General features: G+C 38.4%; 1 protein-coding gene across 12 annotated transcripts in view; it reads left to right on the top strand.

Annotated features, from left to right (window-relative positions):
* PIEZO2 (piezo type mechanosensitive ion channel component 2) overlaps nucleotides 1-27,021 on the top strand; it is a 287,266-nt gene that overhangs the window by 118,768 nt on the left and 141,477 nt on the right. For all 12 annotated transcript variants that reach the window (XM_068192503.1, XM_068192518.1, XM_068192513.1 and 9 more), the window contains exon 4: nucleotides 15,226-15,268. In XM_068192503.1, the coding sequence (XP_068048604.1) occupies nucleotides 15,226-15,268 (43 nt within the window). The remainder of the gene's footprint in view (nucleotides 1-15,225; nucleotides 15,269-27,021) is intronic.

Below are 27,021 nucleotides of genomic sequence, written 5' to 3'. Positions count from 1 at the left end.
GTAAAGGCAGTGAAATGACCTTTCTCAGCTTATTTGGTTTTTATCAGGTGCAAACCTTGACAGAGGATTGTTTTCCACATCCGTGTTCATTCACTGTAGGCAATGCAGTGACAGATGTAAGAAGATGCACAGAGTACATCAGGATCTGTTTCCTTTTCTATCTAAAATCACTTCCTTTTGTGTAATCTTGTACCATTATCACTGCTTGTCATTTAATGAAATTTTCTAAACTGCTTTATTTGTGTGCCAGATATAAGGCAACCTCCATGGAGGTGGCATTCAATAACTGTCTATGTTCAATTAGCCCAGCATATCTTCACGTGCTGTATTTGGGTTTCTTCTGAAGCTTTTCCTGTTACAGTGACAAATGTGTGCTGGGTACACCCTCCCTCATGCTTTGGCTTGTTGTAGTAATAGGATACCTTATTTTTCTCCCTTTGCTTGCATTTCTACCTATGATTCCTGGCTCCTGCTTCCTGAGAGCAGCAGGAGGCCTCCCAACATGAACACTTCTCTCAGAAATTCAAACACTATTGCTAGCTTGTTTGTCACATAAACAAATGGACCACCATTTTTGTGATCCCTTTCTGTTGACACTGAAAGAATCTCTTGAAAATGAAGCAAATAAAATTATGTTTAGTTTCATAATCTTATAGTCCTGATACCACTGCTTGGCAAATCTATTCTTCTCCCAGTGGCTCACTCCAAAGGCTCTCAGGACATTTCCAATGTTTTAGGTGTACACAGAGATTCTAAATGTCAGGTTTCAAGGCATTTGGAAACAGCATTTAAAAATTATTTTCTTCTAGTACTAAAGGGGAAAATAGCGTGGAGAGAGGGAGAGATGTAAGCAGTAAACCAAGAAGTCATTATTTGTTAATTTTCTTACTTTAGACAAGATTTGAGCTCCTGGAGGTTCTTCTCCAAGACACAGCCATCATCTACAGCCATTCTGTTAGGCCAGCTTCAAAGAAGAAAGAATAAAAGAAAATATTAGAGAAATGTGTGCATTTGTTGGGCCTGATACAAGAGGAAATGCACAGTGTCTCTGTCCCTTATGGGCTACCTAAAGAGAGACTTTCTCCTGTCTAAAGAAAGATGAGAAGCTGCAGTAGCACGTTACTGAGCGTCATGATTCAGTGTTGTGCCACAGCTCAGTATAGCCTAGAGCCTCCTTGTCTCTTAGCCCTTCATAAAATACTGAATTTTAGCATTTCCTCCAGCTTTTGTATCCTGTCTGGATTGCATTTTTCAAGGCAATCACTGTGTGCTTCTGTGTTTTTACACAGCCCTCAGCTCAGCTGGATCCCACCGTTTCCTGGCCCTTAGACAGTGCTGGTGCCAGCAAATCCCCCAGGAAAGATATTTTCCTTGAATTTAGAAAGAAAATTGAGAGAATTGAATTCTTGGCATAGGAATGCACAAAATGTGAGATATCTTAAGAGCAATGGTTTATATCTCTGATGAGCTCGTTCATAAATCAATGTGCGGAATTTGTTTCTTGGCTTCCCTTTTACATGTGAGACAGCAACACATTAAAGCGACTCTCTATTTTCCTTTTTATACTTTTAATTTTTCATTGTCTCCTGTGAAATTCAGTATTTGTATTGGTTTAATGCATACTTTTCAGCATACAATGTAATTGGAAATTACGTGCGGCTCTCAAAGCTATGAGATAATTCTGCTCACAGCTCCCACATCACTCCATGGAAACTGGTAAGAGCAGCTGTGCAAGAGAAGAGGCCCTGAATTATTTAAGAGGATTTAAAAAAAAAACCCTGATCTCCAAAGTCAGCCCGTCTCTGCTTCACTGTCAAAAGAGAGCCAGTAGAAGATCAGGCTGTGTGACATCTTTCAGGGTCCATAGTTCATGTGCAAAAACCTATCAACACAAAGTCACTTGTTTGTGCCAGGTTTTTCTGTATGGAGTGTGGGCTATTACTTTTGACGTAGTGTATGTATTTATTTTTTCACTGTAGTGTAGAAAAGAAGCCATTAGTTATTCCTGGTCGAGGTTTGAGCCCCTCAGAGGAATCACTTGGGCTGGCTTGTTGCATTTGTTCTTAACTGGCAGCTCCCACCCTTTGACTTTTGGTTTCTGCAGGCTGGCTGCTGCACCCAGACAAGTCCTGCTGGATACTCTGCTTTTGGGACTGGTGCCATGATGCAGAGAAGCTGGATTCAGTAGGGTCACATTGGGAGTTAAGATACAATTTGTCCCACTGTTTTTGGCATGGCTCACATTAAGTAGATAATTAGAACCTCATGCCAAACTTTTGCTATTCACATGCTGAAGTGGAGCAGTAATTTGTTTTATATGTATTAACTGTAATTGCTTACTAGGCTTGACAAATGTATTACTAATTCAACAATTGCTGCATTATGAGGCACTAATGGGAAAAAATATACCTAACGTCTATAATCTCTCTTGTGAACTAATCCTTAATTCTGTACATAATTTTGACTGAAGCAGTATTTATTTAAAGCTACAAATTGCTTTAAAATCCCAAGTAATGTGAAACTAATGCCTAATGAGAAATAAATCAGATTATTAACCTGTAAGGTTGCTTCTTCTCCTTTTCTTTTTTTGTCCATAAGGAATTTTTAAGGGGCTTATTTGTTTGTTTTCTGTTTGGGTTTTTACCCTTACACTAGTGTGTCCAGTTTTTACAACTTGAGAGAGAACTAAAGTTCTTGAGCAGTTTGTATGCAGTTTTTCTTCCACAACTGCCATGAATTCTTGGTGGTGGGACTGACCTAGTGCGGGGACTTTGATATGGTAATCTTTGTTCTTGGAAAGAGGTGGAGAACTGGGTTGTATAAAATAAATATTTCCTCTGTCTCTCTATCTGCACGTCCAACCACAGTGGTGTGAGGGATTTCCTTTGACATTTGTGGACTTGTGGACTCTTGGGATTCCCACATGTTTTTCCTCTGAAAGGCTGGCCTTGCTTTCCTCCGAAATGTTGACTTTTTGGAGTTCTTGACATGACTAGTTCTTGAATTCAGGGTCATGAAGAGTCCAAATTTGCCCTCCCACTACAGAGGTGAAATATAAGGGTGGACTGAGGAGCACAGGAGGAAGAAAAGAGGGAGTGTAGTTCACTCTTCTGGGATTGAAGATGTGGCTACTAACATGTAATTAAGTTTCTGTAAGGGCAAGTAACAGTAGCTGTAAAGTCTTACTAAGCATGTGGCTCATTCAAAATCTAGAAGATATATGGTAAATTTGAGTAAGTTTAAATAGTGAATAGGTTTCCCCATGTAAAGTCCCAAATGTTTGGATGATAAAATTGGTTGTGTTAGGTTGGGCAGTGACATTCGCTGCCTGTTTGAGGTGCCTTTTCTGGTGTACACAGTTCATAGTAAAAATAAACTTCAACAAAATTTGACACCAGTCAGAGAATGTTTCACAGAGACCTCCAAAATCTGTTAAGTAGCATTTGCTTTTGCTCACAATTTTTCTAGCCTGACCAGTAGCTTGGAAGCTTTTGGTACTTGCCAAGCCATCCACTGACCCTATTTTTGTTTGTTGCCATTTTGTTAAGAATGAATGACATTACTATCAAATTGATGCTCAAGAAACCAAAAACTATGCAGATTTTTGAAGGTTGGTCCCTGTGAGGTTACAGATGTCTGAATCTTCTGAAGGGATTACATGTCCCAGAACTGCTTTGTTTCTTTACTTTAAATTTTCTAAGTGTTTGTACTGGTGATACAATTTTAATTACCAAACCTCCACTGATGTGCTGGTGGGTGCATATTTAGCTATGGATAGATGTGCCTAATGTTGGAGCTTTTCAGGATTTCTCTGAGATGGAGTGAGGTGTGAGATCTTGACTGTATTTCAGTATAATCTTGCTTTGCAGCCTGGTTTCAGAGACCAAATGTTATAAGGCAAACATCTGTGAGCACCAACAATTTCAGCATCATTTTGAAGTGAGTCCCTCTTGCATCTCCATGTGCTTTGTTAGTAGTTCCTTTTTCTCAGGAGCTCTCTTACCCCATAAGCAGAACCAATTAGGCATCATTTTGTCCTTCTCTCTTATGCAGATATGGTGATGACATCAAAAATGTAAAAACTTGAAGAAATCCACCCTGAAAATATAATTCTTAAAGCTGGATGAAATATTACTGAGATTCCTGTGGAAGTCTTACTTCTTTACATCCACTGGCTGTACAAAACAAATGCACCCAAATGTTGACATAGAATTTATTATTAGTAGTAGAATTTATTTATTATTAGTAGTAGTAGTATTGCTATTATTAGTAGTATTAGTATTATTATTGTTTCCACATATTAATTTCCATTTTAAATTAGTAGTTAGATAGTGTGGTATGAAGGTTTTAGACTGTGAATTGTTTTTTTCTCATGCAAAGTGTCTTCAAAGAAATCACTGCATATAAAAAGTGAATGACTGAAGTTTAGATTAATTTAGATCTAAAGTTTAGATTTAATGCAAACATTTACATTTGCATCTCTTTTCAATAGAAGTCAACGTTTTTATGTCTGACTTGATCTTTGTTAAAAATTTCTCTCTTTTATACTTTCCAGCCCATTTTCCTATCAAATATATTTTTTCTCTCCTCTGTGTCTTTGCTTTCATTTCAGAATGTAACAGGTTCATTGTCCCCCAGTGCTGTGAATAGCTCACATTTGCAACTGCATAAAAAATACTCAATGCATTTCAGCTGGGAAAGACAAGAAATTTTAATAGCCTTTATGCTTTGTGGAAAATGTTGCCAAGATGCCCAGATTTGTATATTCAGGGTATTAGTTTTCTAAAATTGATGCAGAAGAAAGTTTGGGGTGAGACAGTTTTAGGAAGTGGGCCAATATCCTTTAGACATGCTCTCTTGAACTTGTAGCATTTTTGTTGTGTATTATTTTGAGCAGAACAAGAAAGTTTCCAATAAGTTTTTTAATATTTTAATACACATTTGGAGATGCTTTATAAACTGCTTATTCTCAAATACAGCACCTGTGTTCCATCACTTGATATACTAATCCCACTGTGGGACCTTCCAGTTCTTCAGACCTGCTTGGACTGGAAAACTTGCCAACCGGCAGCAGCTTTGAAGTGTTGCTGTTGTTGGCCGTGCATCTTTGAAAAGAAGCAAACAATAAAGTGTCCTTTTTCTATTAGGCCTGATGTAACATCCCTTCTAATGAAGCAGCACGTGAATAAATAAAACACATGATTTAAGAATGCATTTGAGAGTCACACATCTAAACAGCCCATGATTTCTGTAAAATGAAAATCCCTGCAGAGTAGAAAATTATTACTGCTCATCATTCTCTTCAGTGTTCACTCGAAAGGTATGACTCTCTTAATACCCTAATGAAGCACTCCAATTAAACACATTCCAGTGAGGACAGAATAACCACACTTGAAGTAAGTGTGAGAATACTCTTATCACCTAATAGCATGTGAGAATGGCAAAGGTTTCAGTGCTTTTATTTATTTTTTTTTGTTTTGGCTAAGACTTAGCCAAGTAAACTAAATGGGGAGAAATTACTCTTAATACTCTTAAGCCTGTAACTGTAGAAAGAGCAAACTATTTGTAAACTGTTTAAAGCACACAGAAAAAAGCATGGAGTGCTTTTAAAAATGGAAATGATTAGGCAACCCAGTGATTTCTTTAATTTGTTGATAGTGCTTATGCTATTTGTGGCATACTAATTAAGTGTTGGGAAATGATCTCCAAGTACACTGAATGTAATCCTGCAGTCTGTTATAGATGAAACTAAAAGCAATCACATAGAGCTGGATCCCTATGAAACCTGGCTGGGTACTTCTAGTACAGGCTACACCTGCTCCACAGGTCATGATCAAGCACAGATCAGTAATACTCACCTGTGGCTCTTGTCCCCAGCCAGTGGTGGTAGTGATATCTAGCAGATGTTCCAGGCGTGCAGGGGAGCAGATTGCCAGTGGCAAAGTGTGTGACTCGTGTCTCTCCTGGCTTGGCAAGGGGTGCTGAAAGCTGTGTGCTTGTGAGTTGGAAAGGAGAAAGTGTGGGTGGCTGGGGGGTCTCTCTGGTGTTGGTGTGTCTTGCCAGTTTCAGTTGCCCAAACTCCTCCTCACCACCCCCTTGTCTGTATGGACTCTTCTCCCAGTGAGTAGCAACAGTGTTTTCAGAACACTGATGTCTAGAAGCAAGGAATTCGGCTGAGCCCGTGACTGGCACCTGATTGCCTTCTGTTTTCCTTGGTTCTTTTGTCACTTTTACTTTCTCTGAACACACTTATAGCTACACAGTCAGCTTTCTCTTGAATGAGAGGAATGGGAGCTGGAAAGCCAAAGAGCTTTGCTCTTTCTGATCTCACAGACTAGACCTTTGTGAAAATTTGAGTGAAATCGCAGATTTGTAAACTCTGCAAAGAGAAAGAAAATTAAACCAAAAGAAACCCTTTGTTCAGTGCTTGCATGTTTATACTTGTCAGCTGAACTAGGTAAAGCAGCTTCATATTTTCTAGGGTGGAAAAATAACATCTGTTGCTATTGATGCCTTATCCTGGTTGTTTGAGTCTGTGTGCCTGCTTCACACTACTGCCCAGAGGAGCATGTCCTTCTGCATCCAGATTTCTTCTCTGAAGAGATCTCTGGGAGTGAGCCAGCTTCCATACCCTGAATGTCTTGCTGCTGGATGCAGTCACTGCTGTCTTCTTGTAATGGCATGCAGGCAGAAGGAGGGTTTGAAAGTGCTGCTTTCTGCTTCTGTGGAAGGTGGTGTGCTAAGTTTTTACACATCTCAAGCCTATTTTCTAAAGTTTATTCTAGACATCATCCTTCCCACAGCACTTGTGTTATTTTAGTCACTGAAACAATTTTTGGTTTTTTTTGGTTTTTTTTTGTTTTTTTTTTAGTTAGTTTGTTTGTTTGTTTGTTTGAAAGCTGAGAATGTGGGCAGGACCTTATGCCTAACAACAACAAAGTACTGTCTTCATTGTACTCTGCAAAAATTTCCTTAAACTCTGAGGGCAACAATGTGAATGAAATGGTTCTTTAGTAACTTTAGGGAAAAAAAAAAAGTTAAAAAAACAGAAAGAAATTTCAGAGAAAAAGCATGGCTTACATGGTGTGCAGTATGTTAGTAGAGTAGAGTCAAAGATGCCACCACAGGAATGCTGGGGTTTGTTGTCATAATGTCCCTCCTGTTTCTGTGCAAGTTTTTGCCTAGTTTCCTATTCTTATTTATGTCATCCATAATTTCTTGTATATGGATGGGCTACTGCAGACACACTTGTTGTTTATTTCCCCCTTCCCATGTGTCTATGCTGAAATATCCACAAAGAATCGTGTGCTCACTTGCCCTCCTTCAGATGAGACAAAAAGAGAACATGAGACAATGAAAAGCAAATTCCTTGTGCTGGTATGCTGCACACATTCAACTCTGCAGGAAACTAGGACAATGTTATTCTTCATAACAACATATTATGTTACAATAAAAGTAAGCAGAGGGTAGCTCTAGAGGTTGTAAGGATGCCCATCACTTACACTCTGAAGTTAAGACCTTGCCTCTGAGATAGCCTTTAGCAGACGGAGCAGTGTTGCTTGGGATAGGAGATGAGAGAATTTTTCTGCCAATAAAAATGGAGAAAAATCTTATTTTCTTCAGGCTTATGAAAATAAAAATTAATACAAGTTTTCTTTTACTTTGAAAACTAAAGCAAAGCCAGTGTGACATATTTGAAAAAGGACTCATTAAATTATTATTTGTCCTGTTCAGAAGTTCTGGAGTGAACTTTGATCCTCTTAAACTCTATGACTCTCTGGCTTAAGTTTGGCAATCCCCCATGGCAGCAACAGGAAAAGTAGCCTTCCTTTGAGGCTGCTCCCCAGAGCCCTGACACTGTTTTCTGCTGTAGAGAAGAGTAAGAGATATCTAAGGACTATTTGACTTGTTACCCTTTATTCCCTTAGTGGGATTCTGTGCTGGTAACCTGCAATGTTCTGCTCTGCACATTGTTTCCTTTTCCTCGTCCATTTTTGAAGTGGTCTACAGTGATGGTGGAAGGGGGGTGGTTCTATTTCGAAAAGAAAAATAGAAGATAGCAGAATGCATTCAAATCTAAGTATCCTTGGAAATTTGGGTTAAAACCCACTAGCCAACCATTACAACAAACAAATAGATAAATAAAATATTAAACAAAAGCAAAAAAGCCCTTTTCATTAGCTAGCTGTCTTGGGTTTCATCTGGAATACATTCCCTGAGGATATTCTAGTGCTTTGGGTTTTGCTGTTTTGCTGCCTCATTGAGAAAATAAATTTGAAATTAAATGAGGTTAAAAGAAGAGTGGTTTTAAGCCTCTGTGTGTTGCAGGGGAAGATTGCCTGTAAGTGTTTCTGATATATCTAAGCAGATAAAAGAAGTCATGATTTTTACAAAAGTTATGGAAATTGTCATCCTTGTGAAAAAGCTGGTTAAAAAATACATGAAGCAATTCAGTAAATTTAAATTTGTTTTGTTACCTGTGTATCATTTTAAACAAATCTGTCATGGGAGAAAAAATGCATAAAGTACTTTCCCACGTTGTCTTTCTCCAAGTCATTATTTTTTCCACATACCTCTTCACTTGCTTCTTAATTATCAGGTCATCTTCAGGTATAGAAAGCAAATTTTTTTCCTGTTCCTCATTGCTATTTATTTCAGCAAACTATCAAAACCCATTAACTCGATGCAAGTCTTTTCAGTTATTTCTATGGACTTTACATCAGGTTCAGTGACACAGGTTTTGCCATCAAGCAAAGTGAGCTGGGATCTGCCCTGGCCTCCAGCAAGATGCTGGATCAGTTATATCCCAGGTGCACTAAGGGGTGTTTCACATGGTGTTGTCTATTTTAAGTTACATGTCCAATTTAAAAAAAAACAATGCTCCCCCAGCGCCCCAGTTCTAAGAGCTAATCAAGATACTGAAAAAAAGAAAAAATAATATGGATTAGACTTTTGAAGCAGCTGCTTTTAGGGTACCCACTTCTCTGTGAGAGTTCTGCTGACACATATCTGGACCCCAGAGCTCCCAAGGAAGACACAGGCTGGAAGAGGTGACTGCTCACAAAAAGCTGCTAACCACTTTACCATAGCCATTGTCTTCTTAATACTCACCTTAAAGCAATATGCATATGTATGCACACACAAAAATGTAGTGTCAGTGCTATTGCACTTTGCTCTATATTCCTCCTCTGCTCATTTTATAAGTAAAAGTTCCCACTCATAACATCTCCTTAGAGGAGAACTAGAAGTTTTGATGATGATTATTTTTCCGGTTAACATGGAATGAGCTAAGATTTTTTTTTATTGGAAAGCAATTTTTGTATCTCCTGATAGTAATTTATTATTTTCCTCAGAGGAGAAAATGCACAGTAAATCTTTCCCATGACATTATTGTGAAGGGACCAAATTTGTACTCTTTATTCAGTAAAAAAATCTGTTGAAAGCTGGTATGAGTGGAAGGCAAGTAAAGACTTGCAACATCTGATCTTTCTTCTTGATATGACTTTTTCCTGGTATGTAGTCAGCAATCACTTTCTTCATCTAGACAGAATCCTGGACCACTGGCCCTAAGCTTCTATTTTACTGGTGGTTTTAGTTTCTTCAGCATGCACAGCAAACTGTAGCAGCTCAGATTTTTCCTTACTTCTTCTCCTTGAGGAGTTGCTTTAGAAATTAAATAATCTGCTGTCTTGCCTTACACATGTGGCTCCCTGGGGTTTTGTAGGGAGTGTGACAGTGCTGAGCTCTGTTTGTACATCAGAGCAGTAGAAAGGCTCCTGCTCACTGCAGTGGATGGGATAACAGCCCAGAAAACAATCTTAAGGGTGAGCACCCTGACCTGCTCCTTCATCCCTCAGGTTGACTGTAACTGGGAAATTTTTCTGGGAACACTCCAGGACAGGCACAGGGAGTGGTGGAGTGAGCTGCATCTGTCTCAGCCAGCAGCACAGTACGATAAGGGTGAAGCATTTGGTGCAGAGTCCTTTTCTGCCATGTTTTAATGTGTTTTGAGTGTGGATTAGCTCTACTCTGGTCATGCAGACAGAAAAAGAGCTGGTGGCTGAAACACAGCTGTTGGGTCCTTGGGCTGTGCTTTAGTTTCATGTGAAAGGAATCCAGTCTGTGCATTTGAGGATTGCTCTGTTGTGCAAACCAAAGCATGGTAAAAAATTGCCCAAGAAATACTCTCCAGTTCTGAATTAAAACATCAGCATGAATGCAGCAGAGTAGTAATATGCCATACTAGGAGATCTCATGCTAAAATAAAGTGTTGTCATTATCCCAGATGATAGACTGGAGATAAAATGACAAAATGATGAGTGCAGGGCGCAGGCTAAGTAATTTGAATCAAGGGAAGAGGAAGTGCAGGAGAGCTTTATTTCTCAAAATAGACAGATGGATGCTAAATGCCAAGGTAGCATTGTCTGATGTCCTTCACATGAGAGAAATTATTATTTCTGTAAGAGTCACGTTGCATGTAACTAACTATTGGATGGCCCAGAGTAAGTAAATATTAACGGTACCTCTATGGTACTGTGCAGCAAGTAAGAAAAAGTTCTTCCTTATGCCACCTACATTTCTCTAGTCAAAACTACAGTTTGGTTTCGTAAAACCTATGGTTTTATATTTATTAAACAGCAAAAATAAGTAGGATTTCTGAAAAAGACATAGTTGTTTTAGTTTTTGTTTGGAAGAAGATAGAAGCTTGCTACTAGGAACAAGCAACTGTAAAGGCTGTTAATAATATATGAAGCTGCTGAAACAACTATGTTCCAAATATGGCAGTTTTTATCAGGTGTGAAGATTTCAGCTCATTAGTAATTGTAACACTTGTTAGTTACTTGTTGGTAAGTACTGAGATGATGAAGGATAATACACAGCAGACCCTCAGACCCTGACTGCAGACCTTCAAGTGGTTTATATAGTATGTGTGTATCTACTGAAAAAGAAGCTGTAGCAAGACAAGACAGTGTGTTAATTCAACTTTTTGAGAGCTGTAAGGTGTGCATTCAAGAAACTCAGGTCCCCCAGCTAGTCTGGTAGGGCTGGACTCTGCAAACTTCTGCTCTGTTCTGTGTTGTTTGAGAAGCACAGAGAGAAGTGAGAGAAGTGACACTTGCAATTGAAAGGTTTAGCAAAGTGTTTGTTTCTTTCAGTTTCTGGAGTATTCTGTGTCTCTGTTTTGTACCTCTTGAATATGTGAAAGGGCTTTTCCCCTTTTTTTTTTTTCATGTTTGGAGTATACCAGTAAGTGTAAGAGGCTTAAAATAAAAGTTTTGAAATTGATAGGGGTATTTTAATCATTACAAATTCAGCTGTTCTTCCAAAATTCTTTTCCTTCAAAATGTTAGGATAAAGATCACTGAAGTTACTTGCAAGAATATCTGCCTGTTTCTGAAGTATCATAACAGGTTTATGTATGTCACACCTGCATGTTACTCATGAGCTAAGTGTGGTGGGGTATGTCTGGTACCTTGCTTGTTCCTTCGGAGAGTCTGGGTGACTCTCTGTGACACCGCATGGACAGGCTCAAAAAAAACCTTTTGAACTTTGGATTTATGCAATTAACAGATGTTTCCTATTCCAGTCTTTGGAGATCTTAATATAATTCTGATTGTATAATGGAATTTTGACAGGCTCACTTAATGCTTACTGAAAAATGTCAAACATTGTCTTTTGGATCAGTTAAGCCCTATTTTTCTTTTCTCGTCCTTATGTCAGATCACAGTGAGAAAAAATGCAAGAATTATGATTCTTACTGTTAGAAAGCCTCAAGAGCAGAGTCAGGCATAGGCATGTAGTTCCTAAAGTAGCCACGAACTCTGGAGAAATGAGAAGGAAGCAAGCTGTTGATAATCACTGCACATAGTCATGGGGACCACAGGATCCACAGGGACTTTCATGCATATGTGCATGGGAATGACAAAGGAGGTATGAGTTTCAATCACAATGCTTGCCAGACTTCTCCCTCAACAGCTACAGATCTCTGCAGCAGTGGCAGATAGGGCATGGTATGGCTCAAGGTGAATAGCTGTGCAACCTCCATAAAAGGATGAAAATCATTTACCCAGTATTCTTCCCCAGTATTGGTCACTTTCAACACCCAGCTAGACAGGATGCTGGGGCATCTTCTCTAGCCTGTGCTTTTGTCCAAGGTTGGACCAGATGATCCTTGATGTCCTTTCTGACCTGGTATTCCATGGTTCTGTGATCCTGTGAATATGTTATTGTGTGTTTTCCCTATGCCCATCAGTGCACTTCAGCAGCAAAGCGCCTTCATGTTTTGTAAAGGTGAACAACCTAGCAGTAGTGTGTGAATCCTCTCATCCATAGTAAGTTTATGGTAAGCAGAGAGTTGTAACCAAGCCAAACTAAATATGGCAACTGCCTTGTGAATGAAAACCTACCTGTCAAAGAAGGCATCTTTTCACTTAAGGAAGATTCTTAAGGAAGGTTCTGGATTTTATCTTATTAAATCTCATATTCTTATATTCTCATTCATATGCTAAGATTTCATTGAGTGCATATGTGAACATGGTATGCATGTTACTATTGCTCCTATTAAATGTGAGCAGAAATTCTGGAAGTGCATTATGCTTCATCTCTTTGAAGAATATTGAAGCTAGAGCTGTTAATATGAAACAGAATTTTTGGAATAAATGAGAATGGTCAGGCACTCTGGAGAAAATATTTGGAAAAAAAACTTAATTACATGGGTACCAGATTAAGGCATTTTTATAAACAAATATGGTATTAAAAAAAAAAAAAAAAGAAAGAAAGCAAAGGGAAGCCACCTTAACTTAGTAATTCAAGTGTAGTAGTTGATTGATTCTATAAGTCAAGGGGTGAATATTTTCCCCAGTCCTAGCAGAGAGAAAGATTGAATTGAATAGCCAAATTCCTATTGATTTCCTTGGGAGCAGGATCAAGTTTTTAATTCTTGATTAACTCATTTTTTTATTTTAATGAGAATTATGTGACTTAAACTCTGTTTTATGTTTTGGAAGCAATGGGTAAGGTTTCAATCAAATAGTAGGTTTTCTAGACTTTTAAAAGCGCTATTCTTTTTAGTGCTTCTGTTACCTCAGGGTATTTACTTTTGGCTCTTAGTGTGGTGTAGAAGTTGATACTATTGTGAATGGAATTGGCAAGTCTTAAAACACAATGTTTAGATCATAAACATTTTAAAATAAGACTCCATAAAAAAGATTTGGTTTTTTTAATATGAAATGTTAGTTGTATTCTTGGCAGGCTTTACTTCAGAGGAGTCAGATGCATTTCAAAGAGTATTCCGGGGGCCAGCTGCAGCCAAAAGATTATTTCAAACCAATGGAGACCCAATTCCCTTTCCTCTATAATTTTTTTCTTTCTCTCTCTTTCTCTCCCCACCTTCTCTCTCCAGTAGGACTCTATAGATATATTATGAACAAAGTGTAGCCAATCATAGGGTGAAAAATTCATACACAATTATACATAACAGTGGAAGGCATAGAAACTCAGACTAAAGATGCCAGTACTGGTCTTTGCTTTAGGAGGTGCTATTGAGATTTGTTTTCTTCAACACTCTTCAAATCTTCAGAGTTGGCGACTCTTCCAAAGTCAGCAGGATTACATAAAATATATGGAGAATTGCTTGTGTCTGCCCTGCCACCTGTAGAGTGGTACAGTCACCTTTTTAACAATGGCTTGATTCATAGATGCTGTGTGAAACCAGTTACACTCCAGAGATGAGCAGAAGATAATGGGTTTGGGGAATATATTAATGGAGCAGGTCTTTATTTATCTCAATCATTTATGGTTCATTATGCTAGACATTATTTTTGGTTTTCACATTTATTTGAAATAAATGTGTGAGAATATTTCTTGTTGTGCTTTAGAGGTGTCTTTAGAGGACTTATTTTCATAAAATATTAACTCAGTGTGATGAGTGTATTGTCTTATGTAGGTCTGCAGGCAGAAGTCTTGCCCCACCTCAGGCAAATACAAGTGCCACAGTAGAAGCTTTCGCTACTCATCAAGCAATCAACATTGCTCAGTTATTACAGAACAGAATTTAACTTCTATTTTTTCCCATATAGTAAAGGTAGAGCTTTCTCCATCTTGTTTTTGAAGTCTCTTTCTGCTTTGTGTTTTGCTGGATATGGGCCAGAAATCCCTGCCTGCTTTGCACTGAATAGGGGCAATTAAATGTGCTGCTTAATGTCACTCACAGGGAATCTTTTTGTTCCTAATTTACATTTCCCTTTAGGTGATGGAATGCACCAGACACAGGAATTATTGTCTCTTCTCTGATTTTGAGAATTCCATGAATGATTGAGATGAATCATTCAAAAAGAACTGTAGTTGCTTACATGGCATGCTATCCTGTTGCATTTCCCACAGCAGTATAAAAGGACAGAGAGCAAACTATGATGCAGCTTCATGTCCTCCTACACATTTGCTGAGCAGACCTGCATGACTTGAGATATTTGTGCTCTTAGTAGCCTGTGTTTATAATGACCTCATAATAGTTGGAAAAAAAAAAAAAGGAGGACTGGCAAAAAGCTAAGAAAACTACCAAGAGCTGAAAACTGAATGCCTAGTTGAAGTGTGTCTGGGAGTTATTTTGGAGAAAATCTTGATAAAACTTCTATTAAGTGTGTCAGAAATATTGAGGGCAATGGATGAGTCTGCACATTTGAGTGGTTTGTAGGGCTGAGTCCTTGATAATTTTGAGAAAGAGTCCTTTGCAGCTGTTTGTATGAATATGAAGGGTTAAACAATAAAGAAGGAATACATGTTCATGCTTTTGCTTAAAAATAAAAGGGCTGGATTTCAGAAGGAGCTGTAAAGCTTTCAGCAAGAATCAGGTGAACGCTACAGTAAAGTGAAAAGCTGAAATGTGAAGAGTGCGTGATGTGAGATGCCAGCTCAGCGCTTCCAGATCACATTGCTCTAGCAGAGGAGACCACCCTTGGAATTGCAGTGAACTGTAGCTGCTCTGCAGTGAAAAGTTGTATAGGCTGATACCCCTCTCACTGTTATGTCACCCTGTGGTAGCCTCTCTCAACAGCTCTCTACTCTGGGGACAAGATAAAAATATAACGTGTTATTTACAGGTGCTTCTCTAGGGGTGGAAAAATCTCCTTAATATACAGATTCCAGCTGCACAAGGAAAGGAAGAGAGTGTTCATACAAAAAAAGGTTCTTCACTGAGGGTGTTTGTTTTTTCTTCTCTTTGTGCAGGTTCAACATGGGAGAAAACATTACGGCAGATTGGTTTTGAAAGGTAAGCCATAAATTTATTTCCTAACTATTGCAAAAAGTTAAGGAAGAAAAACTGCAGAGACAAATTTGCACAGTTATTTATTTTAGTTGATTGGACGTATCAATGACCTCAAATTTAGAGTGGAAGTCATGCAGTGTCATGCACATATGTGTTCAGCTTTTCTGTTTGTGCCCTCTTCTCTTTCCCAAGTCAGTCTGAAGCAATTTATTCATTATATGAACTTGGCTCATCATGTTTTTACTGGTGATTATACAGCATGCTGGTATTAAAAAAAGGGACACACCTTTTGGCCACAAATCTTACTTATGAATGAAAATATTGCTCTCAATCATATTTTTTCCATGAAACTTCTAATCTCTGACATAAGAGTTGACAAAAGTAAATGAAGTTGAAAGAGGAGCAAAGCTGGCAGAGACCAGCACCAGAGGAAAACTCAATATGCAGCATTCGTCAAGTGCAATAACTTCTTGCAGACAAACTTAGCCACAAGGTCATCATACCAGAAACACGTCTCTCTTGTAAATTAAACAAGGCCAAGTCCAGTAAAGAGTGATGTAAAGTAAAGAAGGATTCAGATGCTCAATGTCATCTTTATTTTTCTACAAATGGTAAGCAGAAGAATCTTCTCTCCTCTTGAAGTTCTGCATATTGTTGAAAGTTAAACACTCAGTTGCTAAGTTTGATGTCCTCAAAAGTGGTTTTTTTTTTTAACAGGCTGGGGTTTTTTTTCCGAATTACATCCACTTTGGTTCCTAATGAGCATTTCATTCAGCACGATACCACAGGGCACTACAATAAATTATTCATCCTTTCATCACCCAAATTGTGAATTAGCACCTGTTGGTGCTGCTTGTCTCCATCTGAATGAAAAATAAAAGAAGTTTTGAGAAGTTCTAGAATGAATTGATACTCTGTCTGTGCTTTGAAAGTGAGAATGGATAAGGGTCAGTGTCTTTTTAGCTGAGCTCATTAGTTCTGTGGTAGCAATTTCCAGCTTCTGAGATATTTCAAAACAAGAAGAAGAGTCCATGCTAGCTGTGTATATGCAAGGTATGTACCACATGAAAGATGGAGAATTATTGGTAGACTAAATTACAGCTAAGAAGCCTTCCTGAGAGGAGGCAAATATGTAGAAGGGATTTCTGTGAAGATCCCATTATTGCCACTCTAGTTTGAAAAACAGAAAGGCTTTCGAATGGCACTTTTGCACCTTGAGAGATTGATTGTCACTCTGGGGTAACTTTATTTGAAGCAGTACATTAGTAAGCACAGATGAGGTGAAGATTTGAATGTACTTTGCTTGCCATAGTCATAGAATCAAATGTGTTCTCTTATCAGCTTTTTCAGAGAACTGGAAAGGAGGAAAAAAAGGAAGATAAAGCCTTTCATACAGATACCACAATTAATATTTGGGATTTAAAAAATACTAATATCCATTATCCTACATGTATTTTTAACACAATATTTTTTATGACAGGAATATATCATAGAGTCATAGAATGGCTTGGGTTGGAAGGTACCTGAAAGGTCATCCAGTTTCTACTCCCCTGCCATGGGTTGTTTAGAGCCCCATCCAGCCTGGCCTATAACACAAGGTGTGGGGCATCCACAACTTCTCAAATTGGTTGAGTAAAAGGTTAATATGAAATATATATGTAAAGTTTAGTGTTAACTCCTTTATTGCAATATTTGCTTAATATCATATGTTATTGCTTAAGATCAGTAATTTTTTTATCTTAAAGAATAGTTTCTAAAGAAAACACTTTCCTATATGTAATACCTGGATGCTGGAATCACACTTAACTTGCAGTCACAGAAGTAGAAATCTCAGGTCTGCAGATCTCCTAAAGTGGAGAGCTTATTCTGGGGATGTATCACTACATTCTTTACCTAATCTTATTCTCTTCAGTAGGAATCCCTTTCTGGCCACCAATAGAGACAGGTTAGTGGGCTACATCTATGTTAGCCCTGATCCAATACAGCTGTTCTTGTGTTATTTGTATAAACTCTAGGGAAAGAAGATGCAGAAGCATGTCTGGCTATTTAAAATTCTAGTCTCTGCAAGCTTTTGACTTAGGCACACCTGAGTCAGCTGTGAAATATCAATATCATTTAAATGTGTTGTTTGAGCAAGGACATTCTCATCCAGGAGGGAGGAAGCAAGATTTTTAGATACACAAAAAGTGAGACACGAAATAATGCTCTAAGGAGGAATTATCTTTGCTTTAAAACTGGAAGATATTAATTGTTCTCAACAAACTGTTTTTGAGTGCATTGAGGAACAGGAGACATAGTCAGTTTACATTGCAGAAAATTAATCCCATATAATTTACAGGTGATGTCATCACTGCTTTGTGGCTACATGGTGTTTATTCTGCAGTAGAAGAGTGTTTACATTACTGTTGTCTTCATATCCTGAAAAACAATGTGGAACCAAGAGATCTGACTGCAAGGCTTTTATATAAGCATTACTTGTGGGCTGAGGATGCTGCTTTTCAATGCACGGGAAATTAAAAATGCTGGAGCTCGAGTAAGATAGTTTTATATCCAGGAAATGACTGGAGTTAAGAGCTTTTCAATTAAAAGGAGTATATGTGGGTTTGATAGATATAAATGAAAGTCTTTATGTTATTGATTGTCTTTTGAGACATTACAAATAAGCTAATTGTAACTTACTATGTTAGTCACCACCTTTGTCCAGCATGATCTAGACTGCAGTTCCTGACTGTGTTTTCTGAAGAACATTAAGGAGCAATTTTGAGATTTAGGAAAAACATTGTATTACACTGTGCTGTCCTATAGGAAACATGGTTTAAAAGGCTGGGCACGTGTGATACTTTCATGTGAAGCAAGCTGTCACCTTAATGTTTTTTTAAAAAATCTTATGGATAAATATGATGACTTTTTTGCAACTGTTAACATGGGAATTATTGTTCATTATTGGTGCATATTACCATGGCACCCACATAAGCATAAAAATATCTGGGAAGCAGTCAGCTCTCTTGTACTTTGTTCCAAACATTACTAAAAACTTGTTTTAGAAGGCATTGTTCATCTCAATGGCTTAAATTTTTTTCAGTCATATTCAGGACCCAGTGAAAAGCATAGGATCATGGAATCAATGAGGTTTGAAAAGACCTCCTAGATCACAGAGTCCATCCTTTAAGCAAACACCACCTTATCAACTAAGTCATGGCATTAAGTGCCACATCCAGTTTGTTAAACACTTCCAAGGGATGGTAACTCCACTGCTTCCCAGGGCAGCTGTTCCAATGCTTAACTCACCCTTTCTGTGAAGAAATTCTTCCTGATGTCCAACTTGAACTTCCCATGGCACAGCTTGAGGCCATTTCCTTGCGTCCTGTTGCTGGGAGGCTCCCTTAAATTCTCAAGTGGAATAGTTATGAACAATTAACCGTGACTGTGGCAATTAAAGACAGCTTAATGCACAAAGCTTGTTAAAATTCAAAAGGAAAGAGGATCAGTTCAGTCAGAGAGCTGGTCTTCTCCTGTAATGCAGTCAGTAGTGTCTTTCCAGCTCATGGCTGGGGTGAGGCTTGCAGTGCAAAGCCTGCAAAGAGCTGCCACCACTAGCCCTGGGGAATTGTTGCCACACTGGGGAAAATTTAAACCAAAAGAAGGCTTTTTTAAACACCTAATGTTCTCTAATTTGAGCTACTAGATGAAGTTTATGTCCTTGTCTAGTAGATTCAGTAGTGTAGATTACAGGAATGTCTTCTGTTTTTACATATTTGTTGATCTATCAATTATCTAACAGATTTAAAACTTCAAATGAATTATGTTGGACCTCTTAAAACTCATCGTCCTGTAGAGTTGCCAGACTTCCAGTACTCCTCTTACTATGCTTCTCTGGGTTGTAGTTTGCAATGTGACTAGTAAGTTATTCAGCTACTAACACTTCTACTACCTTTTTGCATTTGTTCCTTGGTGCTTCTCCTTTGCGTGTAGTGCTTTACATTATGGTTCCACAAAGCAGACTTAAGAAAGATTTAATAACTGTTATTACATGTGAAGTAATATCAAATGTTTTAGAAAATATATACTTGAAGATAAACAGGTGTATGGTTATTACACTTTCGGCAACCTTCAATAAGTATGTTTTTCTTAGTAAATAGTTGTTTCAAGGATAGAGAAAGGAACTTTTGAGCACCAATTTCATAGTAAAAAGAAATTATAAAAATGAAAGAGTTTTCCATATCAAAGATACACATTTTGTTTGGTCAATAGCTTTAATCTGATTCTAAAATTGTTGCTATTTTCATGGTATGCAAAACCTTACTATTAATTAGAAGTTACATATATATATAGGCAAAATTAGGCGACTTCTACTGTGTGTAATGCTAATAAGACCTCTCTGCACCATACTTAGTACAGCAGCAACATCTATGTAGAAAGTGCACCAGCAGCATCCTGGATTCCATCTAAAAGTAATGCTGAGGGTGATTGGCAGTGAAAGCTGCTCCTGTTCATAAAATACTGTGTATTGAGTTGTGAGCTTGTTATGATTTTTGTAATCCTTTTACTGTTTCTGAAAAATGAAAGGGTAGTTGGAGATTGCTAGCTCTCACACTCAAAGGAAAGGGTAAGCAGATAAGAGCAGGGAAGGGAATAAGACTCCCAAGGAAAAAGAAAAAGACCTGAAGATTTCTATATCAAGTCTAGAGCTTGGATATGAAGATTCTCTCCTATTAAGATAGATTTCAGATCTTCTATGTACCTCAATAACTCCTTCAACTACTCTCCTAAGCACAAGGTGATAAGGAGGACACTGCACTGTTTTTATTTGAAGTAAAGTAAATGCAGCAGCCCTGTGTGCCACAGGTAGGGAGACACAGCTAACCCGGGAGACGCTAGGAGCAAGTTAGCTGTCATCGCTGAGAGATGCAATTTTGTTCCTACACCGATCTCTGAGAGCAGATGATGTCTGCTTTTGCATCTGCTCCACGTATGCCCCTGCTCAGTCTAGCCAAAAACACTGTGTATGTCTTCCCTACCCCTTGCAGAGACTGAGAACTCAATTTCGAAACCACTCGTGACATGTGGTGAGTGCTGAAATCCAGACTCATCAGAGGCACGTCCCAGGCGCCTCCTTCCAGGTTTAGGCTGCTAATTATGAGCCTACTGGTGAGCTGTTTTCTCTCCTTCCCCATGCTTGCTTGGATATTTGATTGGTGCTTGTCCAGATTTTCTCTGGGTGACAGAAATAAACAGAAAGGAGAGAATATCACTAAATTTTATAAACATTCAGTATGCACAGTTCTGGCTTGGAAATCAAAGTACCATATGGTTTTCTAAAGTGACATCCCCCTCTTCGCCCCACACTCTCAGTGATTTAGTGTAAAAAATAAATATATGCTTGAAATATAAAGTCTTATCCTGATACCATGCTCCATTGTTTCAAGCCTTTCTTCACATACAGCTGAATTCTATAGTCCTTTCTTGGTCAAGGCTCCCACTGACATCATTTTGGGAGTATTGCCTCAGTCAGGGCCTGCATGACGCTGTACAGTCTGATCCTTGAGAGGTTATTTTAAAGGAAACAGTGCAGTTCGAATGCATTTCACAAATATTGACTAATTTGAGAAGACAAGGAAAAATGGATGCAGTGGTGCAATCAAAGGGACATGGCGAAGCCCTGCCAGGCACATCTTTCACCATTTTGGAAAAAACAAAATAGCTATTTTAGTCCATAAAGTTGTTTTGGTCTCCTATCCCTCAAAGCACTTAAGCAAGTGCCTTATTTTCAGTGCCCAGGCACTTAGTTTGGAGGGTTCTCTTCCACACCATACCTTCCTTGAATTGCCTCAAATTGGAGAAATTAGATTACTTGATGTCTTGTTTATATTTTCTGTTCTTAATATATGATGTCCATCACACTTTTTTAGGAGTTAATGAATGTGAATTTATTCTGCAGTTTTGAATATTCTACAATTATATGTGCTGTTTGAATAATATATGGCAGATAAATGTAACATAAGGAGCCAAAAGACAGGACCAGTTCCACACATTCCCTTGGGAGTCTGGAATAAAGGAGCAGTTTATTGCTTGTAACAGAAGTGTTGTCTTCTGGGTGGTATCTCTTCTTGATCATTTCTCTGCCTGGTAAAACATGTCACTGAGGGCCTCATCCTTAACCCCAAACTGCTTTTAGGGTTTTTAGGGTTGAGGTTCAGAGATCCCCAAAGGCTACAGTTCAAGGAACACTGGTGATGCAGAAGGCACAAGAGGTGCTACACCAACTCTGAGCCCTCCACACCTTTCTCATCTAGGCCAAACATGGTACTGGCTACCTCAGCCTCAGCCCCAAGCTGCCAAACCTAAGTAATAGGTAGGGATCTGGAGGCAGAGGACTACATCAGAAAGGCTTATTCATGTCCTTCCAGCCATAACACTGCACTTCTTTTCTCGTGGTGGGATGAGCAGCAGATGACGGGGCTTTCCACATGTGTGCACTTGTGTCCAGGCAAAGGGCAGCACAGGGTGCTTAGTCCTGGGAAGACAGGGGGACTGAGGTTGCTTTCATTTAATTCTCAGAACTTCTCTCTTTTTGTTACTTCGTGGTGGCCAGGACTGTGGAATTTGTGCATGTGTGTGATGAAGTATTTGTCTTGTTTATAGTGTAGGAAATGGGGAAGAAATGTGTTTTCAGTTTTATTTTATATATTCTGCATGCCTGAGGTTCTGTCTTAAATTAAGTTTTCTTTGCTGCTCTGACAAAAAGCAAGACTTTGAAATAAAAGTCTTAGTTACAGAGAAAGCCAAAATAAAAAATTGAATTATATTTGCGAAGAAAAAAAAATGTTTAAAAAGATATGAAGAAGACTGAAGTATCTTTTTTTCACCAACACTGTGTCAACTGAAATCTTTCAGTCCATATTAAACAGTGAAATAGAAACAATTTAAACCTTGTTTTAAACCAGTCTAACTTACCTTGGTTTTTATTCCATTGTTGACCTTTGTTCCAGTGTTGTTGTGTGTAGTCAGTTCAGTGTTCCCCCTCTGATTCACTGTTGCAAACAATACTGTGAAATGGGCATTCTGTAGTAGCCCATTAAAAAATTCTGGGAATAGTTCAAAGCTGCATCCATCAAGGGAGATTTGGAGTGGACATTTGAAAGCATTTCTTTGCCAAGAGGATGGTCAAACTCTGGAACTGGCTTCCTAGAGAGGAGTTGATGCCCCGTATTTGCAGTGACCATCAGCCTGCCAGAGTCATTTGGACAATACACTTAATAACATGCTTTAAATGTTGGTGCTTGAGCAGTAAGATGAGATGATCATTGTAGCACCCTTCCAACTCAAATCTCTCCTCTCCTCTCCTCTCCTCTCCTCTCCTCTCCTCTCCTCTCCTCTCCTCTCCTCTCCTCTCCTCTCCTCTCCTCTCCTCTCCTCTCCTCTCCTCTCCTCTCCTCTCCTCTCCTCTCCTCTCCTCTCCTCTCCTCTCCTCTCCTCTCCTCTCCTCTCCTCTCCTCTCCTCTCCTCTCCTCTCCTCTCCTCTCCTCTCCTCTCCTCTCCTCTCCTCTCCTCTCCTCTCCTCTCCTCTCCTCTCCTCTCCTCTCCTCTCCTCTCCTCTCCTCTCCTCTCCTCTCCTCTCCTCTCCTCTCCTCTCCTCTCCTCTCCTCTCCTTCTCTCTAGAAGAAAAGCTGACTTTTGACAGATGCCATTTTTTTAAGTTTTGTGGTGTACTACCCTAGCTTTTGCATAATAATCATGTTTCTTCCTAGCAACCCATGTCACAGAATATATTTTAATATATTGCTAGTGATGGTTTTATAGCCTTTGTGTGGCATACCTGTGAGACTGTAAAAAACAATTCAGCAAGGGAGACTTTTTTAATAGAAGCTTTTTAGATGATCACCACATGTCTAAGCACACTTAGACCAGTAATTGTTTCCTTACTTGTGGGATTTTCTCAAAGCTGTCCTTATTAAGAAAAGTGATAAAACTATCACAAAATATGTAAACATTCACTAAAGTAACTTAATTTGTTTTGAGCAGATTTAAGAGAATTTTTGGGTTTTAACCCCCCAATTTAAGAGAATTTTTGGGTTTTAACCCCCCATCTTTTTTTGGGTTTTAACCCCCCACTGTTTAGGTAGCTGTCTTAATGGTAACATAAACAATCTCTACCTAAACGAATTATAGTATTCATGGCTATTCTCTAGTGTACATCACTGCAATATGCCAAGAAAGGAATTTCTCTGGGTTGATTGCAGCTACTTTGACGTCTTCTTTTTAAACGTAGAAAGCAGCAATGTGAATTTTCTAGATGTCTGAACACACAGTCCTTAATTTTATAAGCAACTCAGTAGATTTCAAAGGTATGTATTACAAGAATAAACATTATGGAACCAAGGCAAAAATTCTTTGGTAGTGGTATAAATAAATAAACTATTTTTTAGGGAATATAGTCAATTCTGTAGAATTTAGAGAATTCTAAACTCTCTAACTTAGAGAGAATTCAAGTATTAAAAATCCAAGGTGCACATTACACCAGAGGAAAGTCAAATTTTAAACAAGTAAAGCACACTTGTGTGATAACTGGATTTTAATCCTCTGCCCATCCAGGCTGAAGTTCAAGAAGCCACTCACTTGTGGGAAGCAGGACAGTCCTGCTTCCTGTTCAGCCTCCTGTGCACCCACGGAGAGACCTGGTGTCTAAACATCTTGGAGGCAAATGAATCTCTTAATTGTGTGACGTGCCTGTGATAAATATAAAATTCAGCTGTGTATGGATGAGAAGATGAGAAGCACAATAGTGTTACTAATTACAAGATGCTTTATGAACAAGAAGATTCCTCACTTTTTTCCTTTTCTCCTTTCTTTTTTTGTTTTTTTTTTTTTTATAAACTTCGAGAAGTCCATCAAACAAACCTGAAACTTGAAACTCATTTATGTATGAGCATACACCATTGTGTTTCTCTAACAGTAGAGCAAAGGTGTGTTTAGAAGCCAAGCCAAATACTTTCATAAAACCAATTTCCAATGCTTCCAACACTGTGGGTATTTTTGGGAAAAGGAATAATTTGATAGGCCAGAACAAAAGAGGAATTAATATGGGCTTGTCCAATCCTTCCAGTCTTAAAATTGTTCCCTGCTAGAACAGTTTGGACCAAAACAGAAATTAAAATTTTACACTGCCTGTAAGAAGCTGTTTGGTACTAGATACACTCTTCTGAAGATACCAAAATATGTATATTTCGGTATGTAATGTTGTTTAGTAAAGGAATAAAAATATTTTTTCTTTTTCCTTGCTACATTGGTTTCTTATTCTGCAGATATAGAGAGACATTCCCTAAAGAATTTTTATGGCTTTTCTGCTGTTTCTAACTTGAAGTAAAAAACAAGTAAAAATTGGATGCCAAGAATAATTATTAACAGCTTCAAAGTGGAATGATTTAAAATTATTGTTATTTTTCTCCTGACTTCTAGCCTTTAAGAGTAAATTGTTTCACATTTCACAGCTTTTCTTCATAAGTGTAAGAGCTGTAAACGGATGTGTGTACTTCTTTGTAAGGAAATGTTGGTAATTGTCATAGTCACATGGCTACAGAAGGTGAACATTTAGGAAAATTTTGCATCCCCAGTAATGCCTTTGGAACTATCAAAGTGATATCTGAGATTTGCTGGACTCTTCTGGAGCACTCATAGTGTAACTCCATCTCAGTCTAGAAGGTGAACGGCTTTAAGCTACCTTGTCTCTGGCATGCCAGCCTGATTTCTGCACTGTGAGAGTGGAGCGAGAGACTGTCAGAGATCTGAGCCTGTACAATGCGGACAGCCAAGCTGCCAGGGTGGGAACTGCAGTGCAGATATTATTCTTGTTCTACATTGCTCTGCAAACAGCCACATATCTGTTGTCTTCTGTGTCTGGCATATCGCCTTCCCTTCCCTCCCACTGTCACTGCAGTGTCATAACATTTCTTTCTTTTTGATTCAGCTTGTAAAAAACTACTTTGGTTACTTTTTATTTATTTACAGTCTTCCTGTAGCTTTAGTGTATGTGTGTGTTTGCCATCCAACTGCATCCCACTGCTATGTGATGGCATTAGCAAGTGATTGCACGACCAAAAGATTATTTGCTGCAGCAGATGCAGTTGTGAATGAACAATCAAATCAGCTGTAACTTTTAAATTAAAAACTCATCAGTGAAGAGAATAAAGCATACCAATGCAAAAAACAAGGATAAAAAGTCATACAAAGATATAATGATCAAGCCTGATGTAATGAAAAGGTGAAAGAATACATTTGTGGGTTCTGTCACAGTGGTTTTACACATTCATTTCATAATTTTATTTTGGCTAACAAAGTGGGGTTTTTAAAGTAAAAATCTGTTTTTTTTTAAGAAAAATACCTATTAGCTGTGCATTAAATAACACTCATCTTGATACACTAGTTACAACAACCTCACTGTGCACAAATCCTAAAATGTATTTAAACAATGGCCAAATACTCCTCTTTTTGAGAGCTCTGGAGATGTTCAGAGTGACTAGAAAACTTAGAGAAATAGAATCAGGTATATGAACGACTTTTCTACGTGTCCAAAGAAAGTAGCTGAGTGAACAGAAAATTCTAGCAAATTTGTATTACACAGGAAGATTAGTGTTAGATGTTCTGGGCAAGTGGTGAGCTAATGTGAAGTAGTAAAGTGGTGATTTTTTTCTTTTTTAATCAGAAAAAAAATAGAGGAAATTAGTGAGATTTCTTTCTTTCAGAAAATAACATTTGTGTTGAAAAATTAATCTAGCCCTGGAAGACAGCTCCACAGGATAGGGTATTTTCCATTTTTTTTTCACATGAGTAAATGTTCTGTACTGACTCTTCCAAGCAGCTAGTAAATATTCATTTCCATGTGCATATGATGAGAAAAGTGGAATGGAGGTGAACACCCCGAATTCACTGGGGACTTTTGTGGTCTCTGCACACTGTCAGAACGCAAAGGAGTATATGCTGTTATTGTGGAACCTATATGGATTACGAGAACTTACCGAGAAGCCAAGTTTTCTTTCCCTTCATGGGTTACCATTCAGAGGAGAAAAAGACATGTGGGAGGAAAGGATTGCAGGGCTCGAAGCTCACATCTGCTCCAGTTCAGTGCTGCTAGAAATTGGATCAGTCGGTCCCCATATTTCATTTCCTTCTGTAATCTTGACCAATAACTTATAATTGGTATCAGCTGATCATCTGGCTCTCTCTTTCCATAACAAAATGAATGAGCAAAGAACTTTATCCTTCTCTTTACTGTCTGAGAGATGATAAAACTTTGAAAGACAAAAATCTCTATTAATTTTTATTGAGGTCTCCGAAACATCCTCTTAGTTAATCTTATTTTGTTTTTTCTGTTATGCCTTGATGTTTTTTTGGAAACTCCTTTAGGAATCCATGTAATTCAAGATACAACTTTGTCAATCACAATATCATTATGACTTTTTTACGTATTGTATCAGCTTTGTTCAAGGCTGAATTCCAGGTGAAGGTGCTTGTAGAGGACCTTTGGAGAGCAATTGCTGCATCAGAAATAACACAAGTGCTGCTACATTCCTTCGCAAAATCATGCACATAGATCAGGCCTTCAGCTGCAGATGCTCCCTCAGTCCCATCTCTGCTCTAAGACTTCCTCTGGTAATGTTGGTCATCTGCAGAAGTATGGTTTTAACAGAACGAGTCAGGGAGGCTTTTTATGCCATTCCCATTCCTCCATCATTGGGACTGGTACAGGCTCTAACATAGCA

This window comes from Anomalospiza imberbis, chromosome 1 (genome assembly GCF_031753505.1).
Source record: "Anomalospiza imberbis isolate Cuckoo-Finch-1a 21T00152 chromosome 1, ASM3175350v1, whole genome shotgun sequence".
Taxonomy (NCBI): Eukaryota; Metazoa; Chordata; class Aves; order Passeriformes; family Viduidae; genus Anomalospiza; species Anomalospiza imberbis.
Note: the sequence above shows the minus strand (reverse complement) of the source record. Positions and strands in the feature narration are given on the sequence as shown.